Genomic DNA, 24227 nt, shown 5'->3' on the forward strand with positions numbered 1-24227 from the left:
TAAATATACACTTATTGACTTTTTTTTTACCAAAGACATGTGGCCGAATACATTTTGGCCTAAATGTATGACTAAAATTGAGTTTATTGGATTTTTTTTTTTTAGAACAAAAAGTAGAAAATATCTTTTTTTTTTTTTGTGTATAGCGCAAAAAATAAAAACGGCAGAGGTGATCAAATACCATCAAAAGAAAGCTCTATTTGTGGGAAGAAAAGGATGCAAATTTAGTTTGGGTACAGCATTGCATGACCGCGCAATTAGCAGTTAAAGCGATGCAGTGCCAAATTGTAAAAAAGTGCTCTGGTCAGGAAGGGGGTAAATCCTTCCGGGGCTGAAGTGGTTAAAGTAGTTCTAAAGGCTAAAGGTTTTTCAACTTCATGCATTCTGTGCATTAGAGTAAACAACCTTTCAGGTACAGACTCTGAAAGAACTGTTAAATACCATATGGGGTGATCTCAGGATTCTAACTGTAGTGAATTACAAAGGACTTTCCTTACAATACTGAGTGAAGGATCTGCATATAGCACAATTGCAGTGTTTTTCTGGGTAACGTTCAGAGCTCGCTGATTAGGTTCAGTTGTTGCCTGAGATTACTTTTAAGTAGAAGGTGTTGGGAGAACGTGGGTGAGCACTACTCTACTTAAAAGTAAAAATTGTTCTTCTCTCAAACAAACTACCAAGAATAAAATACTGCACATTTTATAAGGTGCAGGGTGTGTATGTGAAATAAACTTGTGCAAAGGTAGAAAATGCTTTGAACAGACCGATACATCAGCTTCTTAACAGAATTGTCTGCCATGGGGCTTTGGGGTTATAAAGATTAGTGTCATCTGGTGAGCAGGCGGCTGCTGAACAGATGCTGGTATCTTTCAGTATATGGTTATTTGAACTAAGCTCCATTTCTGTTCAGCTTGATCACCCTGTGTTCTGTTGTAACAATTGTATATGTCACTTTTTGTTGTCACCAGAACAGGTGCCCCTATTGGAATATTTTTTTTCCCCCTCTTTATTCCAGTTTTGATGGTAAATATTGGAACTTTGGAATTCCCATCACTTTTTGTCCCAGCAACAATTTTTAAAAGGACAAATATAGGTTAATTTTCCTCCAGTAAGGACAGACACTGCAATAAAAACATCACAGGGGTTGTATTGGTTCCCTTTCCTATAGTTTTAGATATACTTTAAAATTGCACATGCATAAATAGAAATTTAATCATTTTGAAATGGCTAAATGACCCTTAGGCCCCTTTCACACGATCGGACCGTTCAGGTCCGCCTGTCAGTTTTGACGGCAGACCTGAACGGGCGATCCGCTAAAAGCAGACGTATGGCTCTACGTCCAGATCCGTCGCTATTGGATCGGGTGAGATCTGACGAAAACGGACACGCTGTCCGTTTTCGTCCGATCCCTCCATAGGCGGCAGCGGCGCCTGACGAGCCCCTCCCCGCTCAGTGAGCAGAGAGGGACCTGTCATCCGCCGGCTCAGCGGAGATCAACGGACTGATCTCCCGCTGAGCCGGCGGACCGAGGCGGGCTCCGTAGAAAACGGAGCCCGCCTCGTGTGAAAGGGGCCTTAAAAGAAACCTTTAGTGTGGAAAATGGGGAGTTACCATTGCTGACCTGTCCTTGTGATTAGGTGTTAAAGGGTGAGAGAAACTGGCGGTTAGCATTTCTAGAAGGTTAGCATTGGCAGACTCCATATTTTTCTTTTGCTCAAAAGCCTTTTGTATGGGTATCTTTAAACCAGCTACGGTCAACTTATTGGATATGGGAGGCCTAATGTGTGGTCCCTGACCATCTACAAAGCACTGCACAATATTTAGCGAATGTGATGTTACAGGAAGTGGTCTGAGACTGTAGGAGCCCCAAGAGCCACAAAGCATATGTCAAAGGACTGCTTGTGACCCATGGACCTTGGGTTGGGTGCTAGGGCTTTAGACCCTCAGTCTACTAACCTTCAACGCTAGAAATGGTAGCATTAGTTATTACACTGTACTTGGCCACAAGCTACAAAGTGCTCTGAAGTTTGCCTACACCAGTGATGATTGGTGAAACGTGAGTGTTTGCTGACTCTAGTAGCAGAGCCTTGGCCTGTGACCCTAATGAAATGTTCTCTGAACTGTGCAGTGTTTGTTTCCCTTGTTAAGCCTGGAGTAAAAACAAAGGCAAAGGCATGCTGGTGTTCTGAGAGGCCCATACGTTGCCCTTGACATGAACCTTGTGCATTTTTTTTGGTACTGGTTTTATAACTGTAGTGACTATGCTGTACAATTGTACAGCTGCAAAATATTTTATACCGACTTTGCTTTAAGCCAGTCTCGGCAGATTACAAATTTCAAATCCTAGCAGCTTGGTACAAGACTGCTTTACTGTGTACTTCAGGTTTTCAGTCTAGCTTAAGAAACCACATATTGTTATGACTTGGCAAATATACCAGCCTTTACAAAGTGTAATCACTCGGTTTCAGTGTTAGAATTTTTTTTTTTTTCTTCCCAGTATTGGATAGTGTAGGTAATGGTAAGAAACTCTCTTCTTCCCCCTTTTTTTTTTTTTTTTTTTTTTTTGTATTTTTCTCCTATTGGAGAGATTCCCCTCATTTTCTGTCCAAAAGACACAGCCAGAAATGAGTGGAAATCTTTCCAAGAGGAGACTATTTCCTCTTAGCCCTGGTTCACACTGAATGTGGCTTTGAAATCACGCTACTTCAGTGCATTTTCAAAGTCGCCAGTCAGTGCACTTTCATGTGTAGCTTGCTGTGCAACTTCATGCGAGTCGAACATTAAATTGCCAAAAAAAGTGAAAAAAAAAGTGCAGGAACCTCTTCAAAATCAGTGTAAGTTAGTCGCGCTGATTTGAACAGTTTTATAGGTACAAATAGGGTTCGACTTGTCATGCCATTTTAAACTGTCTAATGGCATGTCAATTCGCACTGGTATGAACAGGGCCTTAGACAGTTATCACTGTAACAGGCCTCCCTATATAAATTTGTGTGTGTGTGTATACAGTCGTATGCAAAAGTTTAGGAACCCCTGACAATTTCCATGATTGTCATTTATAAATATTTGGGTGTTTGGATCAGCAATTTCATTTTGATCTATCAAATAACTGAAGGACACAGTAATATTTCAGTAGTGAAATGAGGTTTATTGGATTAACAGAAAATGCGCAATATGCATCAAAACAAAATTAGACAGGTGCATAAATTTGGGCACCCTTGTCATTTTGTTGATTTGAATATCTGTAACTACTTGGCACTGATTAATTGGAACACACAATTGGTTTGGTGAGCTCATTAAGCCTTGAACTTCATAGACAGGTGCATCCAATCATGAGAAAAGGTATTTAAGGTGGCCCATTGCAAGTTGTTGTTCTGTTTGACTCTCCTCTGAAGCGTGGCAACATGGGGGCCCTCAAAACAACTCTCAAATGACCTGAAAACAAAGATTGTTCTACATTATGGTTTAGGGGAAGGCTACAAAAAGTTGTTGCAGAGATATAAGCTGTCAGTGTCCACTGTGAGGAACATAGTGAGGAAATGGAAGACCACAGGCACAGTTCTTGTTAAGATCAGAAGTGGCAGGCCACGTAAAATATTAGAAAGGCGAAGGATGGTGAGAACGGTCAAAAACAGTCCACGGACCACCTCCAAAGACCTACAACATCAACTTGCTGCAGATGGTGTCACTGTGCATCCTTCAACAATTCAGCGCACTTTGCACAGGGAGAAGCTGTATGGGAGAGTCATGCGAAAGAAGCCTTTTCTGCAAACACACCACAAACGGAGGTATGCAAACGCACATTTGGACAAGCCAGCTTCATTTTGGAATAAGGTGCTGTGGACTGATGAACCAAAGATTGAGTTATTTGGTCATAACAAGGGGCGTTATGCAGGGCGGCAAAAGAGCACAGCATTCCAAGAAAAACACTTGTTACCCACAGTAAAATTTGGTGGAGGTTCCATCATGCTGTGGGGCTTTGTGGCCAGTGCAGGTACTGGGAATCTGGCTAAAGTTTAGGGTCGCATGGATTCCACTAAATATCAGCAGATTCTTGAGAATAATGTTGAGGAATCAGTCGCAAAGTTGAAGTTACGCCAGGGCTGGATATTTCAACAAGACAACGACCCAAAACGCTGCTCAAAATCTACTCGGGCATTTATGCAGAGGAACAAGTACAATGTTCTGGAATGGCCATCCCAGTCCCCAGACCTGAATATCATTGAACATCTGTGGGGAGATTTGAAGCGGGATGTCCATGCTCAGGAACCATCAAACCTAACTGAACTGGAGATGTTTTGTAAGGAGGAATGGTCCAAAATACATTCATCCAGAATCCAGACACTCATTACAGGCTATAGGAAGTGTCTAGAGGCTGTTATTTCTGTTAAAGGAGGCTCTACTAAATATTGATGTGATTTTTCTGTTGGGTTGCCCAAATTTATGCACCTGTCTAATTTCGTTTTGATGCATATTTGCACATTTTCTGTTAATCCAATAAACCTCATTTCACTCCTGAAATATTACTGTGTCCTTCAGTTATTTGGTAGATCAAAGTGAAATTGCTGATCCGAACACCCAAATATTTATAAATGACAATCATGGTAATTGTCAGGGGTTCCTAAACTTTTGCATACGACTGTGTGTATGTATGTATATGACAACCGAAATATTTGTCAGTGGTCACCAGGAAAAATAGAATACGGCAAAAAATAAACTTGATGGGGCCCATGCCTTCCCTACTCTACCCAAAACTAAAATACATTTCTACTACTATATACCAATTAGTAACCCATAGCAACCAGTCCAATTTCTTTATTTGCCTTATTTTTTTTTAGAAGACAATATTACCAATGCAGCATGATTTTTGATGGGTTGGCAAATTTCCCTTGTGGTCTTAAAAATAATGAAATGGGTAGAAAATTGTTTCCAGAGGGTTACATTATCAAGGAAATATGTTAAAAATGTTAACGATGACACAAAATGTAAATGCTTCCTCAAATTGAAATAAGCCAAGGCTCATTGAAAGTTTTTTATTTTTTCATGTGCTAAAACCAAAGCAGGTTATGGTCCAGTAGATATTTCCTTGGTGGTCATAAATGCAGATTTTAAATTAGGTCATGGCCTGTTTGGATGGAAATGACATGCCAGATAGTACACTTGTCTTTTCCAATTTAAACTTTGGTTTAGATAATTTTTCTGTTTTCTTTGTAGCTTGTACAAGAACTGAAGAGCAGCGACATTGCAAAAACATTCCGGAAAGCAATCAACCGCAAAGAGGGAATTTGTGCAATTGGAGGCACCTCAGAGTTGTCTAGTGAGGGGACACAACACTCCTATTCTGGTAAGATAGCACAGCAGAAAAGCCTGATGGGCAGCTGGAAGGTTTTCATACTGGCGTTTGGATTCATCTGCACTTTGCAGTTTCATTTGCCACTGCTTCAAAAGACTTAAAGTACTATTAACTAGTATACTACTATTTTAGTTTCAGACCGAGTGGAGAGGGATTAGAACACCTACCGGTCATTTTATTACCGTCTGTGTCCCCGTTAGGGAGATTCAATCTCTTTGTCCTGTTTACCATTATTGAAAAAGAAAGTAAAAGTAAAGTAAAAAAAAAATATTGGGTTGTCCCCAGAAAAGTAGTAGCGCATAATCTTCCAATGGGGTCACTAGTTCTGGTGACCTGGGGGTACCCAAGGGATTCCCCTTATTTGCAGGGATTTCCTTTTAGCTTCCTAAACTGACGGGTTACGCTATCCAAAACTAGTTTTGCCTATAGTTCTACTTTAAAGCCCAAATATGCCATGTTTTTATTTTAATGATTTTTGCTTGGAATTCCCCCAAATATTTTCCTTATAGTGGAAACGTGCTGCCTCTTCTCCCACTCCAGTGCTCTATGCTGGTACAGAGGAGTAGCAGCCACACCATTCATCCCATGTGTCCTCTTATTAGTATAACTGAAGAAGAGCAGGTCAGCCGTTTGTCATGCATTCTTGACTTTGCAAGTGACTGCTAACAATATGGACTACCCAGAAGTTTGTAACTTTCAGCCCACTATGCAGCTGTTCAAGAGGCACAAGCAGAGGTGCCAAGAGCTGCTTGCTGCAAGAATGCATGCCTACTGCATTTAATTCTACACAGTAGTAACTGCCATGCTATTCAGGGAAATGTCACTGATGTGAGCTGCCAGTGAAGCATGTGGTTGGTTTTTCAAACATTTTGTTTATGGCATCAGAGAAGGCTTTATCTTACAATTACTTTACAGCGGAATGTCTTTACAAATGTATTTTACAATTCAAAAAAATTGAAAATAGCTGTCCATATAATGTAAGCACATAAATAAAAAAATATTAAATGCTTTTTTTTGCCTATAAAGTTTTATCTATCCACCTTCAGATTTGCAACTACTCTCCACACAGGAAGAGCTTTGCTAAAACTTGAGCACTCAGAATCTGGTGCAGCTGTGCATGGTAGCCAATCAGCTTCTAATTTCAGCTTGTTCAATTAAAACACAAGTAAATGTGTTTTTTTTTTTTTTTTATATATTTCCTCCATCTTGCATACCTAGGGGGATACAGCATGGGTCCGATGCATCTGTCCCCCGCAGCCTCCACACTGAAAACCAATCGATCGAACACCTCAGTTTTCAGAGCTTGCATAAACTGTAGACTGTCAGTTACAGCTCTCTGCTCTTCTCCCTCCTCACTGGAGCTCTGAGCTGTGGAGGGGGCGGAGCGGCTGGCACAGGCTCTCGGCGGCTCGCTGAGACAGGTGTCAGTTCAGGCACCTGGCAGATCCAGACTTCCATTGCCGGGATGACGCGGTGCCTGGACTGACATCGGTGATGTCGGCAGAGAGCGTCGGCAGACCCGCTGAAAACGGGTTACAGGAGTGCAAATCGAATTGCACTCCTGTGATCCACAGGAGTACAGCCAAATGAGCTTTGGCTATACTTCTCCTTTTTAAGCTTTGACAATAAAACCTGGAAGCTGATTGGTTTCTATGCAGAGCTGCACCAGATTTTGCACCATACAGTTTTAGTAAATAACCCCCATCGTTCTGAGTACGTTGTGATGCAATGGCAGCTCTCTCTGCCCCTGTGCTTTGGCAGCATAGTGTCTCAAAGCACATGAACCAAATTATTACTTGATAAAGTTGTTAATAAATGTGGTTGGCTCTCAGCTTACAGGGGATGTAGTGATGAATGTTTTACATTTATAGTTTCAGTGATATTACATGTTAAAACAATATACTTAGTTTTAATTAGACTGGAGATTTGGGTGTTGTCTGTCATTCATACAAGTTTTGTGGTCTATTGTAGAGGAGGAAAAATATGCCTTTGTCAACTGGATAAATAAAGCCTTAGAAAATGACCCAGACTGCAAACATGTCCTTCCCATGAATCCAAACACCAACGACTTATTCCGGACACTTGGAGATGGCATTGTGCTTTGGTGAGTATTCGTGAAGAGCCTGAGTATTTTGTAAAGCAGCTTGCCCTTTAGAGAATTATCGTTATTCATGTTCTAATATATATACTATATAGGCTACATTACTGAAACATATGTCTCAGCAGATGTGAGTGTACTTTACTATAAATGTGTTAAATGGGAAAAGCTAATATAGTTATTTACTGTTGCTTGAATAGTGGCAGATTTTATCATTTAGTCCTTATAGTAAAGGCATTGTGTCTTTTTATTCAGGCCCCATTGATACCCATAAGTCTCATATACAGTGGAACCTCGGATTACAAGCATATTCCGTTCCGGGAGTATGCTCTTAATCCTATGTACTCGCATATCAAAGCGAGTTTTCCCATTGAAGTCAATGGAAACGAAAATAATTTGTTCCGCATTGACTTCAATGGGATGCAATACCGCATGCGGCCAGAGGCGGGGGGCGCGGAAGAGCCTCAGAAATGGCCGAAAAGGCCCGAGGGACACTCTGGCGGACCTTGGTAAACCTCAGAAAGACTCGAGCCTTTCCAAGGTTTGCCGAGGTCAGCCAAACTGTCCTCGGGCCTTTCCGTGCATTTCCGGACAGCACTGATCGGCGACTTTTGGCTCCAGCGCCCCCCACCTCAGGCCAAAAGCGGTACTGCACACCGCTTTTGGCCTGAATCCTGCTCGTTTTGCGAGACAACACTCGCAAACCGAGTTAGGAATTCTAGAAATACAGTGCACGGTTTGCGAAACGCTCGTTAACCGCAAACCGAGGTTTCACTGTATATGCTTTCAGCATGAAAGTAATTCTTACCCCTGCAAGAATCAAAATTATACTCCTTCACCTTTCTATGCCTCTGTTGCAGGATCCTGATACTGATGTTGGGAGGAGTTTGGCAGAGCTAGCATTTAATTTCCAAGAGCTGTGCTAGCTGTGTACCTTCTGTAGGGAACTACATTTTCCATCATTTCATTCATCACAGCAGAGCCACAGCGTACATGGCATTAGATGAGCCCAACAAGAACAAGGTGGACAGGGCCTAGGCATGTCCTATGCAGTTATTGGCAAGCTAGGGCTTGTTGAGGAACATTAACCATTATTTCAGTCATATCCCCTGTGACCTCATGGTGCCCTGCTATAAGCGTATCAGGATTAGCGCAAAGCAAAGGGGTAACAACATAAGTAAGACAGACTTATAAGCTCGAAGCTACCGCGATCCAAAGGGCGTTACTGACTTGAATTGATTTACCAATTTAAAGCAGGGGAGTACATGTGGAATGGGCAGCATTGGTATGTATGGAATGGGCAGCTTGCACATCTGGAAAGGCACCATCAATACTAAGATGTGTCCAGGTTTTAGGGCAACATATGCTCAGGCAAGATTGGGACAAACATGCCTCTCCCAAAACTCCCAGCAACTGGTATCCTCAGTTCCCAGACCTTTAGGCTGGGTTCACAATATTCCGAATTGAATGCGGGTTTCCTTGCATCCAATCCGCACGTCAGGAGATTGTGACCGGCTCTCAATGGAGCCAGTTCACACATATCCGAAGCGGCTCCAGAGCGAATTGCACAGGAGTCCTGTGCTTCTTCTGGTCTGTTTCAGGTCCGAATTCAGCCAAAAATTTGCACTGAAATCGGACCTGAAATGGTGAACAGGGACGCACTGGACCCCTGCTGTGGGACGCTCTGTACTGCGGTGTGAACCCAGCCTTACAGAGTGTTATGGGGCGTACACACTGTCGGACTTTTCAGCTACAAAAGTCCGATAGCCTGTCCGACAGACTTTTGACGGACTTTCGACGGACTTGCGGCGGACTTTCTAACGAACAGACTTGCCTACACACGATCACACAAAAGTCCGTCGAATTCTTACGTGATGACGTACACCGGACTAAAATAAGGAAGTTGATAGCCAGTAGCCAATAGCTGCCCTAGCGTGGGTTTTTGTCCGTCAGACTAGCATACAGACGAGCGGATTTTTCGACCGGACTCGAGTCCGTCGGAAAGATTTGAAGCATGTTTCAAATCTAAAGTCCGTCGGATTTGAGGCTGAAAAAGTCCGTTGAAAGTCCGGAGAAGCCCACACACGATCGGATTACCAGCCAGCTTTAGTCCGTCAGCGTCCGTTGGACTTTTGTAGACGAAAAGTCCGACCGTGTGTACGCGGCATTAGAGGGGATACTTGACCCTGTCCCAACATTATTTTGAAATTGTTCAACAATTTTAGATGACACTTTTCACAGATTTGATAAACCTCTGCCCATCTTTACTGAGACACTCTGACTATTTTTTTATACGCCATGTTACTCGCTTGTTGCTAATTAACCTAATTGGTTGCAAAATATTCTTCCAGCTCTTCCTCAATTAGTACCGCTTACTTGGCCAGCTTTTTGTTGCCCTGCCCTAACTGTTTTTTGAGATGTGTTTCCATCAAATTCAAAATTACCTTATTTCTTTCTTAAAATGGTACATTTTCTCAGTTTAAATTGCAAGCTATTAGTTTTTTTTGTGGATTTTACAGTGTCCCAACTTTTTTGGAATTGACCTTGTACATTATGCTTTACTCGATGCATATTGGAGATCAGAATAAGTGTATGTAAATATTTGAATCCTAGCCTGGCTACAGTTGCATTTGTCAGCCTAAAACCTAGCTGCTTTTCAACTGAACTTTCAAAGCATCATCCGAATAATACCTTTCCTTGTTTCCAGTAAAATGGTTAACTTGTCTGTTCCTGACACTATTGATGAAAGAGCAATTAACAAGAAGAAACTAACTGCTTTCACCATCCAGGTGAGTCAATAAGTAGGATTGGCTTTTACTGCAATAGTCTCAGAATTTACCTGAACACCAAATTGATATTGGAGTCACAAAGCAGATAATCACAGTGATTCAGAGCCTTTCTAAGGTCTGCATCACAAAAACATCCTGTATAGTTGTGTAACACAGCACACTGGGAGTCATTGTTTGATCTTTTAAATTGGACAGAATCAAAGCATAAATAGATATTCTAAAATGGGGAAATAAGGGGAAAGGACACCTAGTTTGTGAAATGGGGAAAGAAAACCTATTGCATTTTGGCCCATTCTTGTGCCGACAGAGGTAGTTCTTTGCCCCATTATAGAGGAAGTTGATAAGCTTCTCTGAGAAATAGTCTATGGCCATTTAAAATGTTTTCTCCAAACGAAGGGAAAATCCCATGCTGTACAGTTGTCGCTAGAGCACAGATCCCTATTGGAAGGTTCCCTTAACTTCTGATCTTTTTACAACTATAAAAAAATTTTGTATTCTCCTCACCTTCTGCCCAGCTGATGATGATGGTCACCAGGGCAAATTGAGCGGTAAAGCTCCCCTGTGGGGAAACGGATAGCAATAGGATTCCAACAGAACATCTAAACCTTTCTCACACTATCCAAAGCCATAAAACAATGTTTTGAGTATACATACAGGGGTATACAGTTTATCTTAAGAGGTCGTCTTCATTTTGCTTCTAAATTAAATTGCACTGAAAATGGTTTAGTTATGTGATACTGTAAGTGCTTTTCTCAATTCTCCAATTGTTTAAACAGACAGCATTTCCCACCACACATAACCTGTTCTCTCTGCAGGAAAATTTGAACTTGGCATTGAACTCTGCTTCTGCCATTGGATGTCATGTGGTTAACATTGGAGCAGAAGACTTGAAGGCTGGAAAGCCTCACCTGGTCCTGGGGCTCTTGTGGCAGATTATTAAAATTGGTTTGTTTGCGGACATTGAGATCAGCAGAAATGAAGGTAATCTGATAATGGTTCAGGCTACAAATGACTTGACTGTTCTTGGGAAATAGCGATATACTTAAAATGGTTCTAAAGTCAAAGGGATTTTAATCGTTGGCTCCCTCCCGCTGATGTCAATCAAATTTTAAATGAGAAGGGAGTAGGGTGGGCCAGTCAATGATGTGTGTCTGTCTGTAGACGCACACAGCTTGGTTTGGGAACGAGCCTGCACATGTGTCACTTTAGAAAGTGGCTTCCTATGGTGGCACTCGAAAAAGAAAAGCCAAGAGCGCTGGTGGAGTTTCCGGGCCGCTCTATTCAAAACCTTTGCACAGAGCAGGTAAGTATCAGTTTAGTTAAAAAAAATAAATAAATAAAAAGTTTACAACCACTTTAAACTGACCATAGAGAACTTGTTTGATCAGCCAGCAGACCGAGCCAATGGGCTGTATGAAAAAACATATGGATTCCTTCATCCACACAAGCTGGGACATTGTATTCTGACAGCAGGACTTTCCCCTGTCAAAATATGCTGATCAGCAGCCGCTGATCAAGAAATTTTCCAACATTCCTAACAATTGGCTTCTGTTGAACAGGGACGGCTGACATGGATCCAAATTCCACTGGTCCCTGCTGAATTTGCTATATTTTGATCCATCTATGGCCATTTTTAAAATTATTTATTTTATTTTTTGATAGTATTTATTTATAGTATTAATGTTTAAATTATTTACATGGTATCTATACCTTGATGCAGTTGGATAATTCCCTTTTTAAGGCAAATAACTAGGCATTCGGTATAACTTTAGGACATCCAATTTTATCTAGTAGAGATGATATGAAAGAACTTGCCAGGTAGAAATTGTTTAAAAAAAGAAAAAAAAAATCTTTTGTTTACTAATAGATTTACCATGCAGCTGATTCTGTTTTGTGCATTTCAGCCTTGGCTGCCTTGCTTCGTGATGGAGAGACCTTGGAGGATCTGATGAAATTGTCCCCTGAAGAGCTGCTGCTGAGATGGGTCAACTTCCATCTGGAGAACGCTGGCTGGAATAGGATCAATAACTTTACCTTAGACATTAAGGTACTCGTGTGGTACAAAAGCCGAATATTGCACACCAGCACAAGAAGAGGGATTAGGTCTTATTAATAATGCATGTTGTGTCTTTTTGCCTCTTTTGGGAAGGGCAGACTTTACATTAAATGCATTGTGCAGACAAATGAGGCATCAATTTTATTTGAGTGATACGTGGGGTGCTGTTTACAAGCTTCATGTATTTTTCATATCCTTGTCTCGGGATTATAACCTACATTCATTCTTTACAAAACAACATATAATTTAAAAGCATGACCATTTTACACATGGCAAGTTAAAATTACAACTCTGAAATAAAAATTTGTAAGAATCTTGCTCTGCATTTTCTAAAATTACTAAAAATATAAGTATACCGTTATTGCAGAGGGAGAGTGTCTCCCGTTAAAGTGTAAGTTAACGCCCATGCATAATTTTCACACATCCGAGAACCCGGTGGGAAGATAGAAGCCCTGTCAGTGGTGACAGCGCGTCGATAGAAGGGCTTTGGTCTGTGCATACTAGCACATTATGCAAAAAAAACCCCATACAGCAGTTTACTACCGCTTTAAAGGTGGGGCTGGAATCTGTCACACCATCGGATATCCATTACCACACCAGGCCAGTGAGATGTAGATTTCCTGTTTTTGGAAATAGGATGAATGTCTTGTGCCTCTGCTGCAGACTGGAAGAGAGCATTTGTAAAGTAAAAGTAGAATTCCTTACTCTAGATGGATTTTATGGACTTTAGGTCTAAAAGAACCACTGTTTAAAACCCAACTGTATTTTTTTTTTTCTTAGCTAGTGTACGGAAAATTTTTAATTTTTTGTAAGATCTTTTCTTTTCGTCATATCTAACTCTGAAAGAAATGAGGGTAATAGGGTCCCCAAGGCAGGGAGGGCATAGAGAGTAGGAAAAACATTGTTACCGTTTCTGACCTTTATATTGGAGAGACTTTCCATCACTTTCAGTCCTGACCCCCAACTCCCCCATATATTCGTGATTAATGCTTGTTTGGTCTAGATGGGTACAATGCAGAAGAATACTTTATTTCTCAGTCCTGTGGCAGATGCTGCTCTTCTGGCTCTTGCTCCAGTCCCTGGAATGTTGTTAGACCCTCAAAGTGGTTGTAAAGGCAGAACCTTTTTGGCTTCATATACCCTTTGCAAAAAACCTTCTGTTATAAGCTCCTCCCAGCCCTCCCTAAATGGTTACTTTAGCTCAATCTTGATCCAGCGCTATGCTCAAGAGCAGCGGTTCTGCTCTTTCCCTCCAAACAGGACATGTAGGCAGCAGTGGGGGCCATTGGCTCCTGCTGCTGTCAGTCAAATCCTGTTGGGAGGGGGCAGGGCTGAGCTGCGCTGTGTATCATTAGCTGAGCCTGCACAAGTGCCCCCACAGCAAGCAGCTTGCTACAACGGCACTCAGAAGTGAGGAGGAGCCAGGAGTGCTGGTGAGAAACCCCAGAAGAGGAGGTTCAGGGATGCTCTGTGCAAAAGGATTGCACAGGGCAGGTAAGTATAACATAACATCTTTAACCACTTGCCGCCCGCTGTATAGCAAAATGACAGCGGCAAAGTGGTTTCAATATCCTGACCGAACATCATATGCCGTCCAGCAGGATAACAGCCACCGCACGCCCATGTGGGCGTGTATCAAGGCGATCGGTGGTGGGTCAGTCTGACACACTGCAACACCGATCTAGGTAGAGTCTCTGAAGGAGACTCTTTACCATGTGATCAGCCATGTCCAATCACGGATGATCACAGTGTAAACAGGAAGAGCCCTTGATCGGCTTTTCCTCACTCGCGTCTGTAAGACGCGAGTAGAGGAGAGCCGATCAGCTGGTCCTCTCACAGAGTGGGTCTGTGCTGATTATCAGCGCAGCCCCCCCGAGGATGCCGACACTGGACCACCAGGGACGCCACTAGGACCGCCAGGGATGTCACCACCAGGTATGCCACCCTAGACCACAATGGATGCCAATCAGTGCTCACAATGGGCATCACTGATTGGCAGGCATTATTGTTTGGCACTGATTGGCATCCATCCGTACCATCAATTACTGTACATCAGTGCCCATCTGTGCCGCCTATCAGTGCCCATCTTTGTGTACCCATCAGTACTGCATATCAGTGCCGCATATTAGTGCCCATAATCAGTGCCACCTTAACGGTGTCCATCAGTGCAGCCCCATCAGTGCCCATCAGTGAAGGAGAAACGTACTTATTTACAAAGTTTTGTCACAAACAAAAAAAATAAAATGTTTTTTTCAAAATTTTCGGTCTTTTTTTTTTTTTTTTTTTATTTAGCAGAAAATAAAAATCCCAGAGGTTATCAAATACCACCAAAATAAAGCTCTATTTGTGGGAACATAATGATAAAAATTTAGTTTGGGTACAGTGTAGCATGACTGCGCAATTGTCATTCAAAGTGCGTCAGCGCTGAAAGCTGAAAATTGGTCTGGGCAGGAAGGTGTATAAGTGCCCTGTATTGAAGTGGTTAAAAAAAAAATTACTTTAAGGACCTTCTCATACAATGCAGGTCCAGCAGTGGCCACAGGTCCTGCATTATACATGATGACATGACTAGAGAAGAGAAGCGGCTTCATGAAACCAGTCATCAATACTGGAACTAACTGGGTGGAGGCCTGTAAGACTGAATAAGACAATACTTTCCCTCTAGTACATGTCCCATAGACTAAACAAGCTTTAGATCCTTAATCTACCGGAAGGGGTGTGGGGATGTTATAGCTGACTGGAGTTTGGCTTTAACCATATAAAAAAGTAGGTTACCTTATATTTTTTTTTCTTTGATGATGGCCATTGTTTTTAATAGTTAAATTTGATATCTTGAATGGGCTATTATAAGTCAGGTTCAAGATCCACTCCTCCAAATCACTCCCCCAAGTATGTGAGTCCCCTGTTGTGGTATTTACCAACCCATTTGCCCTTCAGCGTTATGCTTGTCCTGCTGAAGGAGGTGGTGTTGTTGGGTCTCCTATCTCAAAATCACTAGCATAGTGTGGGCAGCTGTAAGGAACCACTGAGGAATAGACTCCTTAGACTTCGTTTAGGGCCCATTCACATTCCTGTGGTGCATTAGGGCAGCCTATTCATTTGAATGGGCTGCCTAATTCAATAAGTGCCATTTTTGGCTGCCCATTGTACAGCAACCCATGTCAATATGCAAAGTACATAGGGGAGCCATTCAGATGCATTGCACAAACGCATGTAACGTGTTGCCACAATGCAATGGTGTGAAAGGGCCCTTTAGGCTGGCCATACATTATACAGTTTTTACAGATTTAACAAAAGCATATAATATGAGGTCCAACCTAAACACTTTCAATTGTATGCATTTGGGCAGGCCCTTGCAGTACATAGTTGAAGGTAAATCCTAAAGGAAAATGAATAAGAAAATTATATAATGTATGGCCAGATTTACACTGGCAGCTATGTTAATGACAAGGTTTACATGGATTAACATCAGTAGCCAACTGCAAAGCTTCATAAATACTACTCAGTTTAGTGCGTCACAATTTAACATAATTATGTATTGTTAGCTTGAATGAAATGTTACAGATTTTACAATGATATAAATAAAATCATAAAATTAACATATCCATCCACTTTCTAACAAAAAATCTTTCCGACCCCATTAATCAGTTTAATAAAAAAAAAAAACTGATTGAAAAGGTAATCCAAAGTGCATCTTCCCCATACCATTGTAGAGATATATATATTCACTAATGTGCCATTAGCATTATGCTGTATAACATATGTTCATCATGTTACTGTATATTCCTACTCAACATCATTGTATACATTTACACAGTGACTTAAGCACAGTCTTTCATTTAACTAATTGATTCTGTCTTTCCCCTCTAATGCATCAAATGGATTCTTGCTGCTGTCTCTTCTGCTCTTCCTCATCCTCCTTCTCTCTGCAGCTAACTGACTTTGGTAACTCTGTTAAGGTATATAATGAACAAATGGCTTTTAACGGACTAATGAAAGGAAGCCTTGTTTTTATTGCTACTAATCTCTGCGTGTGTATATTGAAGGCTGTAGTACAAACTGAGATTTGATTGCCCAACAGGTTATGATTGCCAAAAATGTAACAAGGATTTTTTTTTTTTTTTGAGCTGTGCAGAGCTAAGGGAGAATGACTTTTTGTATTTCGAGACTTTATTGAATAAGGTAGTGAAGTATGTGTCTGTGGAATTTGGAGAGCTGGGCCTTACTAATGAGCACCACAAGGTACAATCTAAGTGTACAAGCTCTGTACAGTTTAAGATTTACCAAATCCTAATATTTCAGTTTTACTTTGTTTGCCCATCCGGACTATACACTCATTCTGTATCCAATGAGGCAGGCACTACATAGTTGGTAGATTTAAAGGAGAATGTACAGTCAGATTGTAACGTGTGGTGAGCTTCCAGAAGTGTACATTTGAGATGCTGTGCAATATTTTTACGGCCTTTTTATATCTTTACAAATGCATTGCATTAAGGCAGCTTATTTGAATGGGCTTCCATATGCACCAAAACATGCTCATGGTAGTGCTTTTTGGTGCCTTAAACACTGAGGGACTGGGATAGGTGTGTTGGTGTGCCATTTGGATTGAATGCACCACAGCACACACATGCACATAACATGCATTACCACCTGTTGTGGTAATGGGGTTTAAGTGCAGAAATACAGCTCTGCTCAGCTCTATGTTCAGTAAACTAAGCAGGTCATATTTTCAGGATTTCCCCTAGTGGTAATTGATGGTCTAAATAAAAAATGTAATCCTTGTATGCTAGGTGAAGGAGACCCTTAAAAATGACCTGTTGGGGGGGGTGCTGGGGACTAAAGGCAATGTTAAGGTAGGCCATTCATTAATCACTTTTTAGCCGGCAGCACTGATTGTTCGGGGAAATACCAACAGGTAGATTGACTTCTGTACAACAAGCCTGCTCATACATGGATCGAAATTCGTCCGGTCCCTACTGAACCGGCAGAATTTCAACCCATGTATATGGGCGCACATAAGCATTATGATCTCTTAATTCATGGGGACAGGGTTTTTCAGCAGACTTTGTGGTTATAATGCAGTGGGTGCACATTGAGGAACAATTGTGAATTAATCACATGTTGAAAAAACTTTTAAAGCACTTCCCAATCCCAGAAATGTTCATTATTGCCCAGTTGTTAACACTGACTCAAGATTAATGTAGAAAATGTATTCTGTTGCAGCTTACCAGTCCTTGAATGTGGTGCCTGCATTAATTCTCATTTTTCAGGCCAAGAACAATTCCAGCAAGTGCAGAAAATATCTGTTTATCTTGCCAGAAATGCATTGTCCTTGTCACTACCTGTAAGCTAAAGTGAAAGCATTCTTCTCTTTAAAAATAAAAATTCCATGTACTGAAGGTAAAGAGAGGAAGACAGGTTTGAAGTTCAGCCTGGGTGACAACTGTGGCTCCCTCTATAGATATAGCGCAGTAAGTGAGCGTTGTCAACCAGGGACAGTAAAGCAGCTTTCACATGGCTTTCTGATCAGGTCCGCCTGTCTGTTTTTCAGGCAGACCTGATTGGACCCTCCGTTCGCTCCTATGGAGCGGCGGACATCAGCAGTGACCTGTCCGCTGGCATCCGCCACGATCCTGTCCATGAAATCCAGATGGATTTAGACCCTATTTTCCATCCGTCTGGCGGATCGGATGAAAACAGACAGGCGGATCCGTTTTCATCCAATCTTCCCATCAGTAGTGTATTTAGGTTTTGTGCTGCCCTAGGCCTGACTAAACTCGTGCACCCCCTAATTTAAATATGACCCACCCCTTCATGTCAAGGCCACACCCCTTGCTGTTTAAGACCAGCCCTGAAATTTTGGTCATGGGGCAGGAAGTGAAGGGAAATCTCTGCAATGGGACAGGGATGGTAACAAATAAACTGACGGTGTTATAACCCTCCCTTACTCTATCCAAAATGAAAAAAAAAGTGTTGCCTATAGTTCTACTTTAAGCACAAATTTCTGATAAATTTTATGGAGAGGACTAAGAAGATATAACCATGCCAATGGTGCAGCAGAAAACAGATAGCACAGTGAGGAAGGTTTGTGGTCCAGGACGATAGGACAGTCAAAGTTAGAAGCGGCCCCCCCCCACCCCCCCCCCCAGTTGCGGAATGCCAGCCGCTCGCATACCGGAAGTAGTAAGGCCGCTTTATGGGGGCGCTAGACTAATTTGCCTCTCAACCCAGTCCGCCCCATAAGAATGGTGCTATACTAACAGTGTATTGCAAGTCGGCGGGGACTCTTTCCGTGCTGCCCCCCTGCAAAGTGCTGCCCTAGGCCTGGGCCTTGTTGGCCTAGGCCGGGATACAGCATTGCTTCCCATAGAGGAGAGCGGGGCTCTGACAGGTCTGTCTCTGCATAGTGAGCGGCGATGGACCTGTTATCTGCCTGCTCAGCAGGGATCAGCGGAGTGCCCGTGTGGAAGGACCCGAAGTGTGTTTGCAGAAATGCCGGGTGAAAAAGGACAAAAAGCCTTCAAAGAAAACGAATGCAGCTGCCACATCCAATGACTTTGCAGATTATTACAATTTTGTTGAAGGTATCCATTACCTCCATCTTGACAAATGCTCTTCAGTTCATTGTCGGAAAGATTAATACATTCTCTGTTCTCCTTATTACATTAAAGCTTAAACATCAGTGGTGTAATCGGGCCAGAATGAAGCTCTGCTACCTGATGACTGCAAGGGTGTAGCTGGATGAATAACTTGAGTAATAAAGACAACACATTTTGTTGAGCCAGACACTATTCTTGCCTTTTGTGTGCACATTGGCACACTGCACTTCACTTGCTGTGCTTTGAATTGATGTTTGTTTTTCTGTGTTTTACAAATGTGAGACTCCAGCAATAACCCTTTCTCCAGTTTTCTTTGGAGTGGAGGAGAGTTAGAACCTGAGATGGGTTTTATTGCCCTTCATTTGGGAGATTTTCTTCTGTTAGACACAAAAAGCTGACCCCAATTGGAAGATATGCACGATACTCCTGCTTTAACAGACAGTAATAAAAAAACTGACATGTATTAACCTGTCCCCACTCTACCTAGAAGAATTGAAAACATTTACCTGGAGTTCCACTGTAAAGAAAACCTGTCACGAAAGACACATGGTAGATTCAATTGCTGAATTTGAAAATTCTAGTTTCCTGGTTTTAACTACCGTATATACTCGAGTATAAGTCGTTCCGAGTACAAGTCGAGGCCCCTAATTTACCACAAAAAACTGGGAAAAATTTATTGACCCGAGTATAAGACGAGGGTGAGAAATGCAGAGGGTCAACAATGCCCATCTGCAGCTGCCTGCCTACCTGTGTCCTGTACATGTGTGTCTGTGTCCCTGTTTGTCTGTGTCCCTGTGCAGCCCCCCTGTGGCGATCTCCAGGCTCCCTGTGGCGATCTCCATCCTCAAACGGTGGCCGGCGTGTAATGATAGTGTTCAGCGGCCATTCCACAGTTCAAAAGCCGCGCCTCCTCCTCTTCTGTGATAGGCTGACCGCTGACTGCCTATCACGGACATTCTCTCATTCTCATACCACGGACGAGACAGCTGTTCAGCCTATCACAGATGAGCAAGAGGCGCGGCTTTTGAATGCTGGAATAGCCGCCGAACACTACCATTGCACGCCGTCTGCCTGCATGACACACTGATCATGCAGACAGACGGCGGTGACTCGAGTATAAGTCGAAGGGGACACTTTCAGCCCAAAAAAAAGGGCTGAAAAATTCGACTTATACTCGAGTATGTACGGTATATATTTTTATTTGTTTAACTTCCTAGGAGACCAAGAGCTGCTTTTCTTGTTCCATTGTGTCCATTTAGATTCTATGTAGTGTGGTCAAACTGGTTTACAAATTGCACACCCTCCAACCCCCCCCCCCCCCCAACAACTCTGATCAGTTGGAATGTGTTTGTGTACAGTCAGCCCTAATAGACATACACTGACCTGTCAGTGCTATGAATGAATGAGCAGCGCTGCTTGTTCATTCATAATGACAAACCATGAAGAGCTGAGGCTCTGTGTAAAGTATCTGCAGCCAAGTGCTGATTTTTTTTTTTTTTTTTTTTTACTATTCTGAATAAACAAGCAGTGTAGATCGGTCATCCATAATAGTGACAGAGTACTCCACTTGGAGGGTCTGGATGCACCTCCCCTCACAGGAACACCCATAAATTGGGCTTTAGTAGAGGGTGGAGCTACAGCCAGCATATAGAGGTGGTTTTAGGGAACAACTGGGGCAACAATAAGCACGTGCTATATGCACTTGATCCCCTGGAGAGTTAAAGAAAAAGAAAAAAAAACAAATTCTTTAACACTGAGCCTTTGGCTTCAACACCAGGTCCCTGGCCTGCAACAAGTGTGCAAATGAGGACTTTTGACTTTCCTGATCCAGATACTTGTTCCAATTCAGAGTATCTGCCTAACAGCCAGTCAACTATTATTTTCAAGTGGAAGATATATTTACTGCCCCTTTATTTCTCTCCTGGCAGGTTTACTTTAATAACTATATAAATACTTGCTTTAATTTAGCTGTCATACCAGCTTCATCACAACTACCACTTTGCATGGACTTCTCACAATTTTTTTAGTGTGTTCTGCTTGCTGCAACATGTGCACTTTTGACTGGCACTGTTACACCTTTAATAACACTTCGTACCAAATGCATACTGGCCAACCGTTCCAGATTTCATGGAACCATACCATGTTCTGTGGCTGAGTTGGTGGAGCATCATGTGACATTAAACGCTGCTCAGCTGTAACTTGGCTTATTGGGACTGGTTAAGGTGGCTTTAGGGAGCAACTAACATTGTATCAAGATTTTACACTAGAATGGTGGCAAGTATGCAAATGAAATTCATCAATGAGAACTAGGTTTTATTACCTTCTTTAGTAACCCTGACACACAAAAACATAAAGGTATGACTGCACTATCTAGATTAACACCATGTACACTTAATAAATGGCAAACTGCAGCACGCAATTTAATAACACTGTTCCTTTTTTTTATTCATTAGGATTCCAGAGCCTATTTCCATCTGCTCAACCAGATTGCACCCAAAGGAACAAAGGAAAATGAAGAGAGGATTGATATCAACATGTCTGGGTTCAGTGTAAGTATTTTCACACCCACAGTCACTGCCCATTTGCAGGGTCTGCGCTGGGGTTCCCAGTTTGTATCATGGTCAGAACACTATCTGCATGGAATTTGAATGTTCTCCCTGTGTTTGCATGGATTTTGTCCAAGTACTCCAGTTTCCTCCAACACTCCAAAGACCTGCTGGTAGATTAATTTGCTCCTGCCTAAATTGGCCCTAGTATGTGCATACATGTATGTGAGATGGAGACCTTAGATTAAAATCTACCTGAGGGCAGGGACTGATGTGAATGCACAGTATACAAAGAGCTGTGTAAATTGTTGGTGCATTATTATCATCATAATAATAATCTGCATCACTGCATACTAGTTCTGTGTGCCTGAATAATAACCTATTGCTAAACATAATGCTCAACGCCCCAATGCTGCACGTGTTTTCATGGCGGTTGAGGTTTCTGTCCCTAGAGCTTGCCCATTTTCCACTTCCAGCACAGAGACTAAGCTGTCAGACATCTCCCATCTGTGACAGCCAATCGTACGATTGGAAAGCCCTCCCTTCCTCCGGCATTAAAGTGGTTGTAAACCTCAGACATGAAATGTGAACAAAGCATATTCTTCTATAGTGCATACTTGTCTCAGTTAAGAGCACTAAGTGTAATTTCTGTCTGCTGTTTTTTCTCCATCAGCAGAGTCCCTTCTGACAAGGCAGGGAGCTCCAGCTGGTCGACAGCCTCAGCTCTGTTCCTGTGTGCTGTGTGAACAGGGGTCTGTCCCTTCCCTCCAATCAGCTCTCAGAACTCTGCTAAGTAATTTCAGCTCTCCGCTCCATTTTTATGACAGCTCAGACAAGCTTTATAAATTTAGCATTTTGAATGGATGTAGAGAAGAGAAGACTGCAGATAGACAGGTACAACCTATGTAGTAGGATTGGTTTTATCTGTGTATCACCTGAGGCTGGGTATATGTGAGGATTTACAACCACTTTAATACTCGGCTAACGTGCAACCAGGAGGGAGCAGGAAGGAGTTGGGGAAGACTTGACACATCCATTCTCGCTTCTCAGACTTTGCCCAATTCTCCTCCATGTGTTCTTGGACATAAGATGGTAGATTATTTGACCTTTCTACCCCTCTAAAGGATTATCTGTAGAAATATATATTAAGAATTAGGCCAGTTACCAGTGTCAGTAGAGATCAACAAGTAAGGGTATAGAAACGTAAAAAAAATTGTGGTGGATCATACTTTGTCCCACTCTGGGTACAGATAAAAATCTGGTTTTTGTTGGAGTTACTTTTAAACTTTCTAGGCAGGGTTTTCCTTTTTTGGGTTTATTTGATCAAGAAAAGATTATAGGTTTGGAACTTATTCAGGTACCCACACACCTTACTGATCATCTGCATAGCAGACTTGGTTTTGATGTTCCCTGCTGATAATCTCTCAGTATTTGCTTGATCTACCTGATCGCTACTCATTTGAGATAGAAACTTCAGCAAGAAATCTTGAATGGACCAGTCTGTAATAAAGATATGACAGATGCTTCAGCTTAGCCCAGATATCAAGCCAATAAATGTCCTGTTTAGCAGTTAACTCGGTATGTAGGGCTTTAATATCTGCACTCTTATAGTCTGTCCTTCCATCCCCAGCTTCACAGTCCTATCATATCACTGTTTGCCACACTGACAGTTTTGTGTTTACAGACACAATTGTGTTTTGTTTCCATGTCTTGGTGGCTGTCGGACGTCATGTACTAAGGCAGTTCTCATTACTTACCTCCTTTTAATACAAATGGACAACCTCATGCAGACCAATACTCAACACACAATCTAATTTATTAGGAAGTGACAATATCACTGGTGATGTGCAAAATAATTTGTAATTGTGTGATTACTGTCTATTTGTCCCAATAGGAAAAGGATGATTTAAAGAGAGCAGAGTACATGCTCCAACAGGCAGACCGACTTGGCTGCAGACAGTTTGTTACTCCCGCTGATGTCGTGTGTGGAAATCCAAAATTAAACATGGCTTTTGTGGCCAATCTGTTCAATAAATACCCAGCACTTACCAAACCTGAGAACCAAGATATTGACTGGACACTCCTTGAAGGTGAGTCGTTCTTCATCCCTAATCCAAGCTAGTTCTGGTAAAAATGTCTGTAGAAGCATAATTTTATGTATTTGGAGTACCTATATGGCTTCACCTATACGGCCGTAAAAAGAAAAAAAAAAGCTGCAACCATTTTTTATTTACAGATCTGAACGCAGCAGATCTATTTTCAATGGAAACATGTAAACAGATGCACAAACATGCATTGCGTTTAGATCTATAACCAAAAATCTGCATCTATAGACATGAGTAAACACTTAATGCATAAAAATGGTCATGCTTTTTTTTTTCTCAATAAGAACATTTTGTTCCTTGCCTTAATGATCAGTAACACTTATTTGGATGTATTAAGGCCGCATGAATGAGGCTTATGAAGGGTATCCTTCCTACCATCAGATTGGACTAGAAGCCGGTCCATCAGATTGGACTAGAAGCTGGTGTAAGTTGGCACCTATTAGGGGTAGTATTAAATAAGTTCCCAGCCTCTTCCTGATGCTATTAGCTTGGGGATGCCAAGTCTGCAACCTTGTGCGGTTTAGAGTCCATACTGCTAGGAACAGCTGGGATCTTTGATGTATTTGGCATACAGCACCATTGAAGTTCAGTTTAAATCAACTAAAAACATTCCAGGTGTGCTAAAAGATTGAAAATCCTACAGTTTTTTGATTTTTGGAAAGCAGCCACAGCCTGAGAAGATGC

At 41.9% G+C, this 24227-nt stretch overlaps 1 protein-coding gene across 3 annotated transcripts in view; it reads left to right on the forward strand.

Annotated features, from left to right (window-relative positions):
• Positions 1–24227, forward strand: part of PLS3 (plastin 3) — a 165988-nt gene that overhangs the window by 112675 nt on the left and 29086 nt on the right. For 2 of the 3 annotated variants that reach the window (XM_073599133.1, XM_073599132.1), the window contains 8 exons: positions 5212–5341; positions 7322–7454; positions 10156–10237; positions 11053–11218; positions 12142–12284; positions 16226–16252; positions 21346–21441; positions 23333–23528. In XM_073599133.1, coding sequence (XP_073455234.1) covers positions 5212–5341; positions 7322–7454; positions 10156–10237; positions 11053–11218; positions 12142–12284; positions 16226–16252; positions 21346–21441; positions 23333–23528 — 973 coding nt within the window. The remainder of the gene's footprint in view (positions 1–5211; positions 5342–7321; positions 7455–10155; positions 10238–11052; positions 11219–12141; positions 12285–16225; positions 16253–21345; positions 21442–23332; positions 23529–24227) is intronic. The other variant, XM_073599135.1, reaches the window with a different exon arrangement.

Source organism: Aquarana catesbeiana, linkage group LG09 (genome assembly GCF_042186555.1).
Source record: "Aquarana catesbeiana isolate 2022-GZ linkage group LG09, ASM4218655v1, whole genome shotgun sequence".
Classification (NCBI taxonomy): Eukaryota; Metazoa; Chordata; class Amphibia; order Anura; family Ranidae; genus Aquarana; species Aquarana catesbeiana.